The sequence below is a fragment of the Phoenix dactylifera genome, chromosome 18, assembly GCF_009389715.1.
Source record: "Phoenix dactylifera cultivar Barhee BC4 chromosome 18, palm_55x_up_171113_PBpolish2nd_filt_p, whole genome shotgun sequence".
Lineage (NCBI taxonomy): Eukaryota > Viridiplantae > Streptophyta > Magnoliopsida > Arecales > Arecaceae > Phoenix > Phoenix dactylifera.
In genome coordinates, this window is record NC_052409.1 from 8764414 (window position 1) to 8781119 (window position 16706).

The 16706-nt window shown below is 46.9% G+C and overlaps 2 protein-coding genes across 2 annotated transcripts; one reads left to right on the forward strand and one right to left on the reverse strand.

The window, feature by feature from the left end:
• Positions 1 to 6681: 6681 nt before the first annotated feature.
• Positions 6682 to 7900, reverse strand: LOC120104484 (probable sugar phosphate/phosphate translocator At1g12500; the record flags this gene model as incomplete). Its single annotated transcript, XM_039115680.1, has 1 exon — positions 6682 to 7900. A coding segment is annotated over one exon (1053 nt), but the record flags the coding sequence as incomplete, so codon positions are not given.
• A 2695-nt stretch (positions 7901 to 10595) lies between these two features.
• LOC103697129 (probable 6-phosphogluconolactonase 4, chloroplastic) lies at positions 10596 to 16433 on the forward strand. The gene is made up of 3 exons (XM_008778928.4): positions 10596 to 10990; positions 11074 to 11209; positions 15733 to 16433. The coding sequence occupies exons 1-3, from the start codon at positions 10611 to 10613 to the stop codon at positions 16219 to 16221; spliced, it is 1005 nt and encodes a 334-aa protein (XP_008777150.2). The 5' UTR covers positions 10596 to 10610; the 3' UTR covers positions 16222 to 16433.
• Positions 16434 to 16706: the final 273 nt, after the last annotated feature.

Sequence of the window (16706 nt, forward strand, 5' to 3'; positions counted from 1 at the left end):
CAGCCTCCCTTCATAAAGTACGTAGTGGGCGGACTTCTTTACAAGCCGCCGGGCCTGATCTTCGTCTTCAGGGAGGATTCCTTCGGCGAGGTAGGCGACGAGCGGGTCCATCCAAGACGGCTCCGGATCAATTGCCATCACCGCTCCAGCCCCGTCAATGCTCGGGGCATCCAGGGTCTCCAGGTAGATTGCCCTCGACAAGTTGTGCGCGTCTGCGTCCACTAGGCGGGACAACCTGTCGGCCCTGGCATTTTCGCTCCTCGGGACCTGCTGAATGTCAACACTGCCGAGGTCGGGAATGAGTGTTTGCACCTTCCGGACGTAGCTCTGCATGGTCGGGCTCCGCGCCTCGAACTCCCCTCGAACCTGCCCGACCACCAGCTGGGAGTCGGTGAAGACTTTCAGACGCCGGATGCCGAGCTCCTTGGCGAGTTTGAGTCCCGCGACTAGGGCCTCGTACTCCGCCTCATTGTTGGTCACTGGAAATCCGAACCTCAAGGCATACTCGGCTATCACTCCATCGGGATTGGTGAGGACCAGCCCAGCCCCTCCACCTTCAGGGTTCGACGACCCGTCAATGTGGAGCGTCCAGATCGGGAGATCGAGGCTGGGTGTCTCCGGCGGCTTAGGTTCCGCCTCCTGCACAGTGCACTCAGCGAGAAAGTCCGCGAGCACCTGGGCCTTGATGGCTGGTCGGGGCTGGTAGCGGATGTCGAACTCACCAAGTTCTACTGCCCACTTCACCAGCCGTCCCGCATTCTCTGGATTGCTGAGAATCTGCCGCAGTGGGTTGATCGGTCAAAAGGGTGACAGAATGAGCCTGGAAATAGGGGCGAAGCCTCCTGGTCGCAGTCAGTAGCGCGAAGGCGATCTTCTCAGCCTTCGTGTACCGCGTCTCGGCATCCCGGAGGACTCGGCTGATGTAGTATACAGGCTTCTGAAGTCTTGCCTCTTCCCGAACCAGTACTGCGCTGACTGCGGTTGGGGAGACCGCCAGGTAAAGGTAGAGCATCTCCCCCTCTTGCGGCTTGGACAGCAGGGGAGGAGACGCCATGTACTCCTTGAGCTGGTCGAACGCCGCATGACATTCGGCCGTCCAGAGGAAGTCTTTTGGGCGCTTCAACACCTTGAAGAATGGTTGGCAGCGTTCGGCCGACTTTGCCACAAATCGTCCGAGCGCGGCGACCCTTCCAGCGAGCTCCTGAACCTCCTTCACTTTGGTCGGAGGGGACATATCTTGGATGGCTTTGATCTTGTCCGGGTTGGCCTCGATCCCGCGCTGGTTGACAATGAAACCGAGGAACCTCCCGGCCGAAGCACCAAAAGCGCACTTCGCTGGGTTTAGCTTCATGCGAAACTTTCGCAAGGTGGTGAAAGTCTCCTCCAGATCTGCAATGTGCTGGTCTGCATGGCGGCTTTTTACCAGCATATCGTCCACGTACACCTCCATATTCCGGCCGATCTGCTCCTTGAAGATTTTATTGACGAGGCGCTGGTAAGTGGCGCCAGCGTTCTTCAGACCGAAGGGCATTACCTTGTAACAGTACAGCCCCGGTCTGTTATGAAGGCAGTTTTCTCCTCGTCCTGTGGAGCCATCATTATTTGGTTGTAGCCGGAGAAGGCGTCCATAAAAGACAGTAGCTGATATCCGGAAGTCGCGTCGACCAGTTGGTCTATCCGTGGAAGCGGAAAGCTATCCTTGGGGCACGCCTTGTTCAGGTCGGTGTAGTCGACGCACATCCTCCACTTCCCGCTCGCCTTCCGGACAAGTACGACGTTTGCCAGCCACTCGGGGTAGCTCACCTCTCTTATGAAACCTGCCTCCAAGAGTTTGTCTACCTCCTGGTCGACCACCCGGATCCGATCCGGGGCACAGTGTCTCTTCTTTTGCTTTACTGGTCGGTGGGTCGGGTCGACGTTGAGGGCGTGAGAAACGACCTCCGGGTCGATCCCGGGTACATCGGCCGCCGACCAGGCAAACACATCTGCATTGGCTCGGAGGAATTCCACTAACCGGAGCCGAGCTTCCAAGTCGAGGTTGGCACCGACCCGGACCGTGCGGTCCGGGCGGCCTTCTTCGAGGGGAACTTCGATTACGCCCTCGGCCGGCTCCCCGTGCCGCAAGGCCACTTCGTCTCTGGCGTCAAGTGACTCGACGCTTAGGGCCTCCATGGGCTTCTTCCCTTTGAGAGTTGCTAGGAAACACTGCCGTGCGGTCAGCTGGTCACCTCGGACCTCTCCAATCCCGGCCGCTGTGGGGAACCGCATGAGCAAATGGTAGGTAGAAACCACCGCGCGAAGGGCGTTCAGTCCGGGTCGTCCGAGGATAGCGTTGTAGGCCGAGGGGACACGGACGACCAAGAACCCGAGCCGCACCGTGGCTTCTGCGGGTGCAATGCCCGCAGTCACAGGCAGCTCGATGACACCTTCGGCCGAGATAGCGTCTCCAGTGAATCCTATGAGGGGGGTGGATGTTTTGTGCAACAATTGTCGGGAAAGGCCCATCTTTTGGAAGGCCTCGTAATACAAAATATCAGCTGAGCTTCCACTATCCACAAGAACACGCCTTACATCATAGTCCGCCATAGTGAGAGAGATCACCATGGCGTCATCGTGGGGAGTCTGAACCCCTTTACATCTTCATCACAAAAAGTGATTACATTTCCGACCCGCTGCCTCTTCGCGACGGCCACTCCTGATACTTCCGCCGAGCCCCCTGCGTTCCTCACGGGCCGAGCAGCAGCCCCCAGTGATGGTGTGGATCACTCCCGCAACGGGTCGATTCTGCTCCTGAGGCTCCTGAGGGGCCGGGTCGGCTGGACGCGGGTCTGCGGGGGGACGTCGGTCGTTTACATATCGACCGAGACGCCCTCGGCGAATGAGAGCCTCGATCTCGTCCCGAAGCTGGAAGCAGTCTTCGGTATCGTGGCCGTGGTCTCGGTGGTACTCACAGTACGCCCGAGAAGGCTTCCTCCCAGGGATCTTCTTCATCTGCCTCGGGACCGGGAGGTCCTCCCGCCCCTTGACCTCCATGAGGATCTGGGCCCGGGGGGCCAGGAGTGGGGTGTACCGGTTGAAGCGTCGGTGCGGAGAACGAGGGCGTGTGGCGCCGTGGTTCCTTGCTGGTGACGGGCTTCTGCGCCGGCGTTGAGGCGTCGGGCTCCTCCTCTGGGGTGCCTCTTTTCGCCTTTTCTTCCCGGGCTTTAGAGGGGCCTCGGCGGCCTCCTTGTTCCGGTGGGAGGCTGCCTCCTCGGCGTCTGCATACTGGTTTGCCCGAGACAACAGCTCCGGGAAGCTCCGCGGCAGGCGTTTGTCCAGGGAGAAGGTGAGTCTGCCCTTCCGGAAGCCTCGCTTCAGGGCTGAGAGAGCCACCTCCTGGCTCAAATTCCGGACCTCCAGTGTTGCCTTGTTGAAGCGGGTGAGATAATCCCGCAGGCTCTCTCCCTCGTTCTGCCGGACATCGAAGAGGGAGTCGGAGACCAGTCTTCGCCGGCTACTGACGGCGAAATGGCTGATGAAGAGACGGGTGAACTGGTGGAAGGACTGGATGGAATTAGCCTCCAGGCCGGCGAACCACGCCCTTGCCGGGCCGCGGAGGGTCGCCGGGAAGGCCTTGCAGAGGAGAGGATCCGATGCTCCATGGAGGAGCATAAGAGTCCTGAAACTCTCCACGTGGTCCCGTGGGTCCGCCGCCCCGTCGTAGGGTTCGATCGCCGGCATTTTGAACCCTGGCGGGTTTAGGGTTCGCAGGATCCTTGAGGCAAGCGCCGGCTGGGAGGAGATTTCCAAGTCGGCGAAGGGATCTTTGGAGTGGCCCTTCAGGACCTGGAGCTGTCTGTGGAGATCGTCCACCCGCCGGTCCAGGGAGCGCGACCGGTGGGTGGGAGACAAGGAGCGGCGCGAGGGGGACCGACTGGAGTGCGGGCCCCTCGAGGACTGGGGTGTCTGAGAACGCGCCCGGGTCCGCCTCTCGTACCCCGCGCAGCTCCGATGAGAAGGTCCTGGCAGAATGGACCGCACTCGAGAATCCTCCCCGCGCCGGCGCTCCTCTCCATGGGAGAGGAAGGAGCGCGGGTTGTGAGGAAGAGGCGAGTGCTCGGGGAGCAGCGGCTCCTGAGCCCGCTGCGGCACCCGAGAGATCACACCCTGCAGATTCTGCACTGCCTCCGCGAGGGTGCGAACCTGCTGGGCTAGCTGGTCGAACTGAGCAGGTTCGACCGTCTGAATGGGAGGAGAAGCGGTGGAATGCTGCTGAGAGTGTGTTGGGGACGCAGCAGCCTCCCGGCCAGAGGCGCGAGAGGCTCCGCGACCGGAAGCATTGGAAGCTCCGCGACCACCTCGCCGTGCCATTACGATCGTTCTGAGATTCGGTCCCTTCCTCTAGCGCCAACTGTTGCTGGTGGTCCAAACCGAGAACGATTGACACGACGGTGTGAACGGGGTTCCGCCTGAGTTGTCTTGGTTGGTGCTGGTTGCGCTCCACCTTCCGCCAAGGAACCTGCAAACAAGCCTTGCACCACCACCAGGGTGGTGATGGCCCTCCGACGGTCAAGTCAGAGGAGATTGGAGGAGGAGAGATGATAATCACAAGTGGGAGAGAGTGCTCTGGGAGGTATTGCTTACCCCCCCCTTCTCCCCCAGCCGCATATATACCTGGCTGGGAGGTCTCTCAGGGGGGTTTGTCGTCGTGGGGCACGATAGAATGGCCACTGACATGGCCGTTACGGGGCGTCGTGGAGCAGCGCTGGGTACGGTCATGGCAGGGCGTAGTGGAGCTCCGCTTTGTACGGTTGATACAGGAGATCGTGGGCAGCATCGGGTACAGCCGTTGCAGGGAGTAGTGGAGCAGGAGGCCGCGGCGTGCCTCTGGAGAATAGCCTGTCGTTATCAAAAGATCTCCGACTCGGGGTCGGAATGCTGGATCATAGGGCAGCCGACCCGGGGTCGGGCTGCGAAGCCGAGGAGGTCCGACTCGGGGTCGGAGTGCTGGATCATAGGGCAGCCGACCCGGGGTCGGGCTGCGGAGCCGAGGAGGTCCGACTCGGGGTCGGAGTGCTGGATCATAGGGCAGCCGACCCGGGGTCGGGCTGCGGAGCCGAGGAGGTCCGACTCGGGGTCGGAGTGCTGGATCATAGGGCAGCCGACCCGGGGTCGGGCTGCGGAGCCGAGGAGGTCCGACTCGGGGTCGGAGTGCTGGATCATAGGGCAGCTGTAGCTTTCCTGGATACGCGTGCCGATCACGTGGGGCATGGCGGCTCAATTCCCCCATAACACTTCTGATTCGGCTAAAATCTGTATTGCAGTATCTTCGGATCCACATAGATTTTGAATCATGGCTGTTCTGATACCATTTGTAACAACCAAAATCTCTTCCAAAAAGATTAGTCGAAAAATATTATTTAAATTTCTTGATATATAAGTATTCAAAATCTACCGAGTAAATAATCGATGCGGAATTAAGCACATATCCTCCTAGCGTACACATGTGGCCAAGAAGATTGTAGGTATAGGTCTTGTTATCCTTTCATCTCCCAGTAGCACAAAAATTAAAGGAAATAGAAAGACCACTGGATAAGCTCAGGGTTAGAGAAGAAAAAAAAATCTATAAAGAAATATTATTTCTAAAAAAAAAACTAGCACTAAAGGGTAGGGCTAATAATTGAGTAGGCTCCCATTGCCAGTCTATTTTTTCACAGCCCTTAGATTTTTGTGTGAGAACAGGGCTAATTGCGTGCAAGACCACTCATAAAATGATATTTTATAAACTTTCGATCATGAGTTGGCTTTCAAGTACACTAGATCCAAATGTCACAGCTTTCAACTTTTTTTATTATTCTATATGTATATATATTATTACTTTTTGAAGGCAATCCAAAACACGTTCCAACATCCGCGCATAATGAGATCTGTTTGTAGATCTGAAATTGGATGCTTGGAGTGAAGTTTTATATCGTAGTACCAATTTATGATTTCATCCAAAAAAAAAAACTAAACCAAAAATATTATTTGAGTTTAAATATTTAAAATTTATTCAACGAATAATTGATGTGAAACTAAAACACACGTCCATATAGATCTTCACATACTTCCTCTATTTAAATTCTGATATTTTCGTTAGGCTAAAATCTATATTGCAGTATTTTCTGGTCCGGCTAAAATCTGTATTACAGTATCTTCTGATCCACATAGATTTTGAATCACGTCCGTTCTGATACCATTTGTAACAACCAAAATCTCTCCCAAAAAGATTAGTCGAAAAATATTATTTAAATTTCTTGATATATAAGTATTCAAAATCTACCTAGCAAATAATCGATGCGGAATTAAGCACATATCCTCCTAGCGTACACATGTGGCCAAGAAGATTGTAGGTATAGGTCTTGTTATCCTTTCATCTCCCAGTAGCACAAAAATTAAAGGAAATAGAAAGACCACTGGATAAGCTCAGGGTTAGAGAAGAAAAAAAAAATCTATAAAGAAATATTATTTCTAAAAAAAAAAACTAGCACTAAAGGGTAGGGCTAATAATTGAGTAGGCTCCCATTGCCAGTCTATTTTTTCCTACCTTTGGCTTAAAGGGATACATTATCAATTAAAGGGCAAAAGCAGTGGAGAAGTCCCTTTCCATCCTCTCTTTCATCTCCTACCTCTCATGGCAATGGAAGAAGAGAAGAGAACATATGAAGGAAAAAAATGCAGTCAAATATATTGCAATTGGAGACCAATTAAATTTTTTTTTTGGCAAGAAAACAACGACAACAACGCATTATGTGGGTAAGAAATAAAATTTGAAGGAAGAAAAAAATTGTTGGGGATCGGAATGGGAGGTAATTGATGGATGAGAGAATTACGAGGAGGAAGAAGGAGACTTGGACCTCTTCTTCGCCTCGCCGTATAGGACGACGCCCATGATGGTGATGGCGAAGCCGGTGATGCCCATCACGGTGACGGGGTTGCGGAAGATGAGGACGGAGACGATGGCGGCGACGGCGGCCTTGGCGTTGCCGAGGACCTGGAGGGTAAGGGCGCTGGTGTGCTTGGTGACGAGGAAGTTGGTGAGGTTGACAAGGTAGGCGACGGTGGCATTGGCGAAGAGGAAGAGGAGGAGGCGGGGGTCGTCGGCGGCCTTAGCGGCAGTGGCGGCGGCGACGTCGCCCTCGGACCAGAGGGAGAGGGGGAGGAGCATAGCGGCGGCCATGGGGGCCATGTACATGAGGAGGTTCATGGAGTTGAGGCGCTCGGCGTCGGAGGTGAGGAGGAGGCCCTGGACGACGGACTTGAGGGCGCGGCCGGCGGTGGAGCCGACGCAGACGAGGAAGCCGAAGAGGTGGAAGAGGGGCTCGCTGTTGCTGGCGAGGACGATGCCGAGGACGACAGGGAGGAGGGCGAGGTAGACGGTGGCGGACTCGCGGCGGCAGGTGACGAGCAGGGAGAAGACGGCGGTGAAGAAGGGGGTGGTAGCGCCGATGGCCTGGTTGAAGGAGACCGGCAGGTAGCGGAGGGAGGTGTTGCCGCAGACGACGGAGAAGCAGAAGATGGCGCTGAGGGCGGCGATCTTGAGGAGCTGGCGGCGGGAAGAGACGGGCTGGAGGGGGACGAGGCGGAGCCACCGGACGGCGGCGGCGCTGTAGGCGGAGCAGGCGAGCATGTGGAGCGTCGTGAGGAATATCGGGTAGCGGTAGCCGTAGATGCTGAGGAGGTATTTGTTTAAGAGAAGGACGCCGATGTTGGAGAGGTACCAGGCGCCGATGATGAGGGCGGTGGAAACGGTGGAGGAGGAGACGGCCGCGGCCGTGGCAGCATCGGAGGTGTGCGAGAACAATGGGAGGAGGAGGGAGACGAATGATGAGGGGCCGGCGCCGGGGAGCTTGACGCCGGGGCGGGGCGTCGCCGGGAGGGGTCGGAGGGATGTCGATGACCGGATCGGCCTCCAGCCGGGGGTTGCTCCCGCGCCGCGTCGTCCCGTGCCCTTCCACCATCCTGTCTCTTTTCTCACTCTCTCTCTCTCTCTCTCTATAACTGGAGAGGGGGAGAGGAGAGAGGAGAAAGGGGAGGAGTGTCGGCGACCGGATCTGGAGGATTGGGGTAGCTCTGTCTGGCTGAGGAAAGGACGGACGTGATCGGACTGGGGGATAGCAGGAGAGATGAGGGAGAGCCCGCCGTTGGATTCGAACGGTAGGATGATGGATTGCTTCCGGTGTAGAGTTAGGAATGGAAGGTGTTATTTTACATTACTTTTGTGTCGGTAGATGATGGTGCTAGCTCAGCTTTGGCCTTGGTGATATCTTAGTTGGCATTGACCATTAATCTTTCATTCGTAATTTTGAAAACATTGCTAAATATTATTGATATGAAAAAAAAATTAATTCATGGAAGTATTTCAGCAGGTATTTTGATAAGGGTTTCTATGTATCAATTAAGATTGCAGTTCATGTCGATTCTTTCTAATTTTTTTTTATTATCTCATCTAAGATTGGTTGGAAACCTTGGTTTAGCTTGGTACAGCAACCTATTTACATGATTGGGTCCATAGGTCCTTTCAGAACTTATGCAGTGTATTGTTCCTTAGTTACCATTCAAATGCTTTTGAATGTCTATGGTCATGATCCAGGACAAGCAAAGTATGAGGGGAAGAAGGAGAATAGGTCTTTCTACGATGGACAGGAATGCTTGCACGAGAAAGGTGATCAGCATCCAAAAAGTGGTCTTAAAGTGGACTTAATTTTGATTGATCACTATTTATGGAACTTCATTAGGACTCAGTCCAAGCTAGTCCAAGCACGGCCTTTCCAATTTTATCGGGCTTTCAAGTTGGCGGTTCGGGTCAGCTCAAAGCATTGACCGCCCTAAACTTGTTACAAGGATAACGAGACATATTGCCTGCTAATGTTTAAATGAACCTTTTCCTTTCCTTTTACTTTTTCATCTTGAGGTGGCGACAAGGAGGAGTTAAAAGGTTAGCAGAAGCTTTTGCATGGGGGTTTCTTTTCTATTTTGTATTTCCTTGATGGTTCTCCTATGACAGTGTTAGACTTGCCTAACAAACAGGCCGGGTTGGGTTTGGACCGGGCTCAGCCTAAGATACCCCTTAATTTTATCAGGCCCAGATCCAATCTGGCTTTGATTTTCGGGCTTACTTTTCAGGCCCGAGCTTGCTACTTATCGGTTTTGGCTTCCGATGCAAGCACTGAGCATTGCCCAAAATTCTCTCTTTAAAAAAAATAAAAATGTATTTGAAAAAAAGGAAACTGATAGGGAAGAGGAGGAGGAGGAGGAGGAGAAAGGAAAGGTGGGACGAGAAGCAGCCAAATGGATGTGGAGGAGGAGGAGGAGGATGTGGGATGGAGGATAGTCAGACAAGCGGGGAGAAGAGGAGGAGGAGTGGGAGGTGGGACAGAGAGTAGCCGGACGGGTGGGGAGGGAGAGGGTGAGGAGGAGCAGGACGAGGAGGAGGGAAGGGAGAGAGAGACTGACAGAGATGAAGAAAAAAATAAAAAATATTTTTATATTATATTTTTATAATATATTTTATATTATTTGTGTTATAAGGGGAATTAATGGATATTGTATATATGTTATATAAATATCAAGCTTGGGTCGCATCAATGTAAAACGGAGCCCGGTCTTGAATTTTAGGTCGACATGGACTTGAGCATGTTGGGTGGGCTGCCCAATTTTTTAGCTGGTTGAGACAAGGTATAGTTATAGTTATTAAAGTATTGTGCCACTTTAACATATGCTCGGTAAACTAACTAACAAGGTACTTTTAGTATGGGAAAATGATTATAAAGGACAACGGAGCATAATAAAATATAATATGTATTAATACATAATTATATGATACAGTATAGTATTATTGTAATATAATATTATATCATTATAACATAGTAATATAATATTGTATACTATAGCATAATAATTTAATAAAATATTAAATTATTTAACATAATATATCAATATATTATGATATAATGTAATATAATATTATATTTAATAGTATAATATAATAATAAAGATATAAAATATTATAATTATTTACGTAAATTAATTTTATATAATATAAGAAATTTCGCAGCTATGTGATAAAATTAGTTAAAAAATTATTGAAGGGACATTTTGTGTAATTGTTATATTTTATCACGGGTATTTTCGTAAAAAAAAATTTTCCGACTAGGCCTTAAAAGTGTTCTTTTGGAAAATTCCAAATTGAAGCTTATTCTAAAAAGCTATTTTTAGCTTTCTCGAAAAAGCTAACACAATTTTTTAAAATTTTTACCAAAAATTTTTATTTCATTTAAAAGTGTTCCCCCAAAAATCCGCCAAATGGGGCCTAAATAAATGATATACCCTTGGATATTGATCGGTACAACCCAATTTACTTGCTAAGGTTTTCCTGTCATTACTTAAGAATTTTAAATTATTTTTAATTAATAAATATTAAAAATTAAATGATGTTTTTATTTTTTTTATTATATTAGCTGAGATTTTGATGCCTCAGATTCTCTGTTCGAATAAATCGGCAGCCAATTTCCTGTCAGAGCCACGTCATCTGCCGTCGATCTAGATCTCAACGGATATAAATAACGCACTACCCGAAGGCACCCTACAACATGCGTTTTTACGCCGTCTCCCACTCTCCCGCTGTCGTCCCCTCCCACCGCCGGCTGCGCCCGCTGCCAGCCCGTAGCCTTCCGGCGATCCCCGGGTCGCCGGTTCGGACAAATTTCCTGCTTGCGGAGAGAAAGATTTCTCTCGGCGTTGCTCGGAACCCCGTCCGATCCGGCCGGAGACCGATCTCCGCCATGGCTTCCGAAGCGATCTCCTCCACCGCGGCGGCGAAGGGGAAGAAGGAGCTTCTGGTATTCGAGAGCGAGGAAGAGCTCTCCGTCTCTCTGGCGAAGTACACGGCGGAGCTGTCGGAGAAGTTCGCCCAGGAGAGGGGGGCCTTCACCGTCGTCCTCTCCGGCGGGTCTCTCATCAAATCCCTCAGGTATCGAGCTTGGACCATCGTTTTCTTTGGAATTTTTGGAGTTTTCTTCGATCAGGTATTTGAAAAAGCCTCTGAAATTATAGGAAATTGGTTGAGCCTCCGTATCTGGAGTCGGTGGATTGGACAAAGTGGCATGTCTTCTGGGTGGATGAGAGGGTGGTTCCGAAGGACCATGCTGATAGCAACTATAAACTAGCTTACGATGGGTTTCTTTCTAAGGTACATAAAACCCTAAATTTTAATTTTCTTTTCTATTCTTTTCAAAGGCTGTATTTTGAATTGCTGTGATAAATGTAGTTCTTGGTGTTTGGAAAATTTGTTGGTCCCAGTTGTATTTGAAGTAAACCTCGCCGTGAGGCTGGTGATCACGTAGGATATGTTTATGGCTGGTGCCAAAATGACAAGGAATTTTTTCTGAATAATTTATGGTAACCAAGGAAGCAGAAAAAAATGTTTGAAGGGTTTGTTATTTCTTTTGAACGGAACACACCCCTGGCTCCATGCATGCAAGCATTCACCCCTTTGATCATAAACCAAAAACTAATGACTTTTCTTGGCTTCCTCTAACCATTGCATCCTTGTTTTTTGAGGGAGCCATTGCCTCACACCAGCCTATATCCTACAGGAAACTACTGGTTTTACTTGGCCCATTTTGGATTTGTCATCCAATGGGCCAACCCAATGTCTAAATATGATTGTTTATTCTATCATCTCCCACCTGATCATGTTTAGACATGTATAACATTATTCCGTTTCCAAAGGATAATGCTGAGTTTGGTCACACTATATAGTTCAATGCGAACCCTTATTTTATTCTGATTCCCTTAAATTAAGTGTGACCATGCTAACCCACCATTACTTTCTTTCAGGTGTCCCCGAAAACCTATATAGCTATAGATTAATCCCATTTTCTCAACATGCTTCTAAAATCTTCCAATGACAGTGCTTTAGTCATAGGATTTGCTGTCATTTCTTCAGTGGGTATATAGTTGACTTTAATCTTCCTCTTCTCTACCATATCTCATATAAAATGGTAGCTTACATCAATGTGTTGGCCTTTTGAACTCATTGCACCATTCCTTATTAGTAATATTGCAACCTTATTATCACAAAACACTTTCATTGGCCCAATCGATTCTTTAATTTTCAAATTTTCAAAAGCACTTATCCAAACTACTTGAGTGGCTGTCATGCTGCCGGCAACATATTCAGCTTCGATTGTATGTCTAGCAACACAAGTTTGCTTTTTTACTTGACTATGAGACTGCACCTCCTCCAAATAAAAATATATTACCACTAGCAGAGTTTTGATCATCGTGATCCCCGGCAAAATCCACATTTGAATAACCATAAATTTTTAAATCACCATGTCCAAAACATAGTTTCATTTTTCTAATATCTTGGATATGTCTAATTTTTTTTTTTAACTGCTTGCCAATGCTTTTTATTAGGATTAGCTTGATAGTAACTAACTGTTCCAACAACATAGCATATGTTTGGCCTGATACAAATTATAGCGTACATTAAGCTGTCTATAGCTTGTGTATAAGGAACCATTTTCATTACCTTAATTGCACTTTCTGTTTTGGAATATTGTGATTTTCTAAGTATCAAACCTTTACAAATTTGTATAGATATTGGCTTGTATTAATGTGGAATTTTTTTAATATCTCTTCTAAATATTTTTCTTGATCCAAATATAATAATTTGGATTTTCGATCCCTGGTTATTCTGATGCCTAGCACATGATGCTGGATCTATGTCTTTCATTTCAAGTTTCTCTTTAAGATATGACTTTGTTCTCTCTATTACTTCCATATTATTGCCTGTCGATAGCACATCACCGTCACACAATGATAGTATCACCAAACTACTTTGACCTTTCCACACATATATGCAATTATCCATAGGATTGACCTCATATCTAATTTTCATCATAACCTTGTGGAAAGTCAAGTATGACTATTTAGAGGATTGTTTTAAACCATAGAAAGGCTTACTTAACTTATAAACTTTATCCTCTAAACTTTTTTCTTTGAAACTCTTTGGTTGTTCCATATAGATATTTTCCTTTAGTTCCCCATTCAAGAAAGCTGTCTTTACATCAAGTTGAAATAATTCAAGATCTAACTTAGCAACCAAGGCCATTATATTTCGGATGGACACAAATTTTGCAACAGGGGAATAGATATCTTCATAATCTATTCCAGGTTTTGAGTATACCCCTTTACAACAATCTGGCCTTATACTAGTCAAGAGTTCTATCAGGTTTAATTTTTTTCTTGAAAACCCATTTGCATCCTGTGGATTTTCTTCCTTGGGGTAGTTCCACCAACTCCTAGATCTTATTTTCTTAAATAAATCCAACTCTTCAACCATGACATTCTTTCAATGAGTTGATTCACTTGAGGACATAGCTTCTTCATAGGTACATAGGTCCTCTTGGTTAACCATGCAATTAGTATTGAGAACATAATAATCTTTAAATATACATGATGGCTCTCTTTTCCTTTTTCTCCCACTATTTCTTGCATTTTCATCACCTTCCTTTGAATTTTCAAGAAGTGTAACTCTCGGAACACCATTACTTGTCGTGCCTTTAGACAATTCTTGTTCCTTCGATGGTATCAACTTTTCCAAAGGTGTGACTTGATGCACATATTCTATAAAGATAGCATCTCTGATACTAAGAATGGTCATTAGTTTTTGGTTTGAAAAGACATAACCTTTGGTCAAAGGGGTGCATGCTTGCGTATATAAAGCATGCATGGGGCCACAGGTGTATTCCATTCCAAAAGATTCCGCCCATCACTTTTGTCAAACAAGACAAAAGTAATAGCAACCCCTTCAAACCTTTTTGTGATTACCCTATTTAGGAAGTAATTTGCAGTACTTAAAACCTCTCCCCAAATATTAAGAGATAAATCCATATAAGCCATCATAGATCTAGTCATATCCCTGAGTGTCCTATTTCTTCTTTCCGCCACTCCATTTTGTCCTCGAGCATATGGCATAGTATTAAAATAGCGAATCCAATTTTCTTTGCCAAATTTTAAACTTTGTTTCCATGTATTCACCACCTCTATCATTGTTAAGTCCCTTTATAGGTCTCCGTTTGACCAAATGTCATATCTTTTCAAACCAAAAACTAATGACCGTTTTTGTCCTCCTCTAACTATTACATCCTTGTTTTTTAGGGAACCGTTGCATCACATCAGCCTATATCCTATGGGAAACTACCAGTTCTACTTAGCCCAGTCTGGGCTTGTCATCAAATGGGCCAGCCCTCCTTTATCAGCTTTAGTCAGCTGGAAGGAGATCGTACCACCAGATAAGATTTCTAGACATCCTAACAGGCCCTTAATGGTGTCCTAAAGTAATGCCAATGGAGGTCTCTACATACTGTAGCCCTCATCATAACCTTGGCACCATTTGTCCTGTGTGACTTGCCATGTCATTTGGCTGCAAATTATGTATCTTGATCTTTTAGCTACTACTGGACTATCCATTTTGAATCTGTCAAGAAATCACAAGCCCGTGTGTAGCATATCCTTGATTTCTTCAATACAATCAAATCTTGAACAGATTTTAGTGCATAGGCTTTGAACAATTCTCCATTTCCAGAGGGCAATGTTTTCAGGCTTCATCAACTTAGCATCAAACTTGAAGATCTCTTGCTTCCTTACAATGATGACCAAATGTGTAGGCTCCAAGTGACTGTAGTAGCAAATAACCTGATTGTGTTATTGCATCATCACTGTTTGTGTCAACTACTATATTGTTGATATATTGGCCTCATATGAAGATTTGGTGGCAATTACACTTGACACTGTAGGTATGAAGGGCCCAACTTTATGTCTTTGCCAACATGTCAACTTGTTCTCCTTGTAGCATTTTAGTAGCCTAATAACTTATGGCATTCTGGACAAGCAAGAGATTTATAGCCCTTTTTCCCATTCTCGATCTCATCCTTGGCCATTGGGAATCAACTCCCAAAAAAGGTCCCCGAGTCCTTTAGTTGGCCTAGGTCTGTTTGGCTCAAAATTTAACTATACACAGATTGAGATTGAGACAAGCTAGAAATACTTGGCTTGAACTATGCTCATTTGATCCTGAGCCAACTCAAGCTCGCTTTCTTATGCTCAAACTTTCATGTTAAACTGTGCTTGTGCTTGCTTAAGTTACTTCCAACCAGGGTTGGATACACTGTGAGGAGTAGTGGAGGCATTAAAAGATGGGAGAGGAGGAATGTGCGGCTGTTGGACAAGGGCCAATGGCTTTGTGTGTTTCACAATCACCAATGTAATCAAGAAGATGTAAGATTTTCATCAGCCTTCCAGGAAGAAGGGAAGGAGAGAGATGGCATAGTAGGTTATTAAGTCAATGATTAGGGTGCAAGAATTCATGCTTCCTCTCCCAGACACCATATCCATCCCTTCTTTTTGGTGTTTCACCCTAAGTCAAGCCAGTTGCAGGAACTTATTTGTAGGTTATTAGTGAAAATTTAGTTGAGTTAGCTTACATAGTTTCAACTTCTTAATTCCATTTTTCCTACTGTATTTTTTAGTTGTGATTTGAAGTCGTTTTCTATCATGTGGAGAACACCAAAGTGATGAGAGATACATTCAATTGACACAGCTGCAAGTTTTAAATTTTTCTTAGTGCTTTTCACTTTTCGTGTTTCTATGTAATGGTAGTTGAGAACTGCATTGTAGATCACTGTTTTATTTTTCAAATGATAGGTCCCAATTCCACCAGGTCAGGTTTATGCTATCAATGACTCCTTATCAGCTGAGGGTGCTGCTGACGACTACGAGATCTGTCTGAAGCAACTGGTTAAGACGGGGGTGGTTGCAGCATCCTCAGCAACTGGGTTTGCGAAATTTGATCTCATGTTGTTGGGGATGGGCCCTGATGGTCATGTAGCTTCTCTTTTTCCTGAGCACCCTCTCCTTAATGAGAACCAGCGATGGGTTACCTTCATAAAGGACTCCCCAAAGCCACCGCCGGAGAGAATAACCTTCACTTTCCCAGTAATTAACTCATCGGCATATGTTGCACTTGTGGTCACTGGAGCTGGGAAAGCTAGTGCAGTACATAAGGCTCTAGGGAGTGGGCAAAGTTTATCGGATATGCTGCCCGTCGAGATGGTTTCACTTAAGGATGGTAAATTCTCTTGGTTTACAGACAAGGCTGCCGTTTCATTGTTGCAGGATAGAGCAAGTCTATGATTATGTAAGTCGAAGATAGGCTCTATGATAATGGTTTCACTCAATAAAATTTCTGCAGGGTTTGTGCTATTCAAATGCTTTGGAGCATGCCTTGGCATAGTTAGGACTCTGGTTCATGTATGGAGAATAAAAATGTTTAACTTGCTGTCTTTTTTTTTTTCCAATGATGTTTATTTGACATTAAGAGTATCCACAATTTGCAAGTGTAGCTATTTAGTAGCACTAAAAACGGATTAAATACAAATCGGATATCAGTATATCCATATTCGTATTTGCTTATATTTGACAAATACGGATACGGATATGGATTAACCGATGCAAAAGTTTATATCCATATTTGTTTTAGAATGGTACATATTACAAACACATATCAGATATTGATGCATATGAGATTTTTAAAGTATGAACATAAATACAGATGTAAGTCAGATGGTTACACTTTGTTATCATGAAATCAAAGATATCATTACATAGTAGGTAAATTA

Bases quoted from the DNA above. Each gene is read 5' to 3' on its own strand.
- LOC103697129 (XM_008778928.4), top strand. From the start codon at position 10,611: ATGCGTTTTTACGCCGTCTCCCACTCTCCCGCTGTCGTCCCCTCCCAC. The intron at 10,991-11,073 runs GTATCGAGCTTG...CTGAAATTATAG, and splicing joins TCTCTCATCAAATCCCTCAG to GAAATTGGTTGAGCCTCCGT. The intron at 11,210-15,732 runs GTACATAAAACC...TTCAAATGATAG, and splicing joins ACGATGGGTTTCTTTCTAAG to GTCCCAATTCCACCAGGTCA.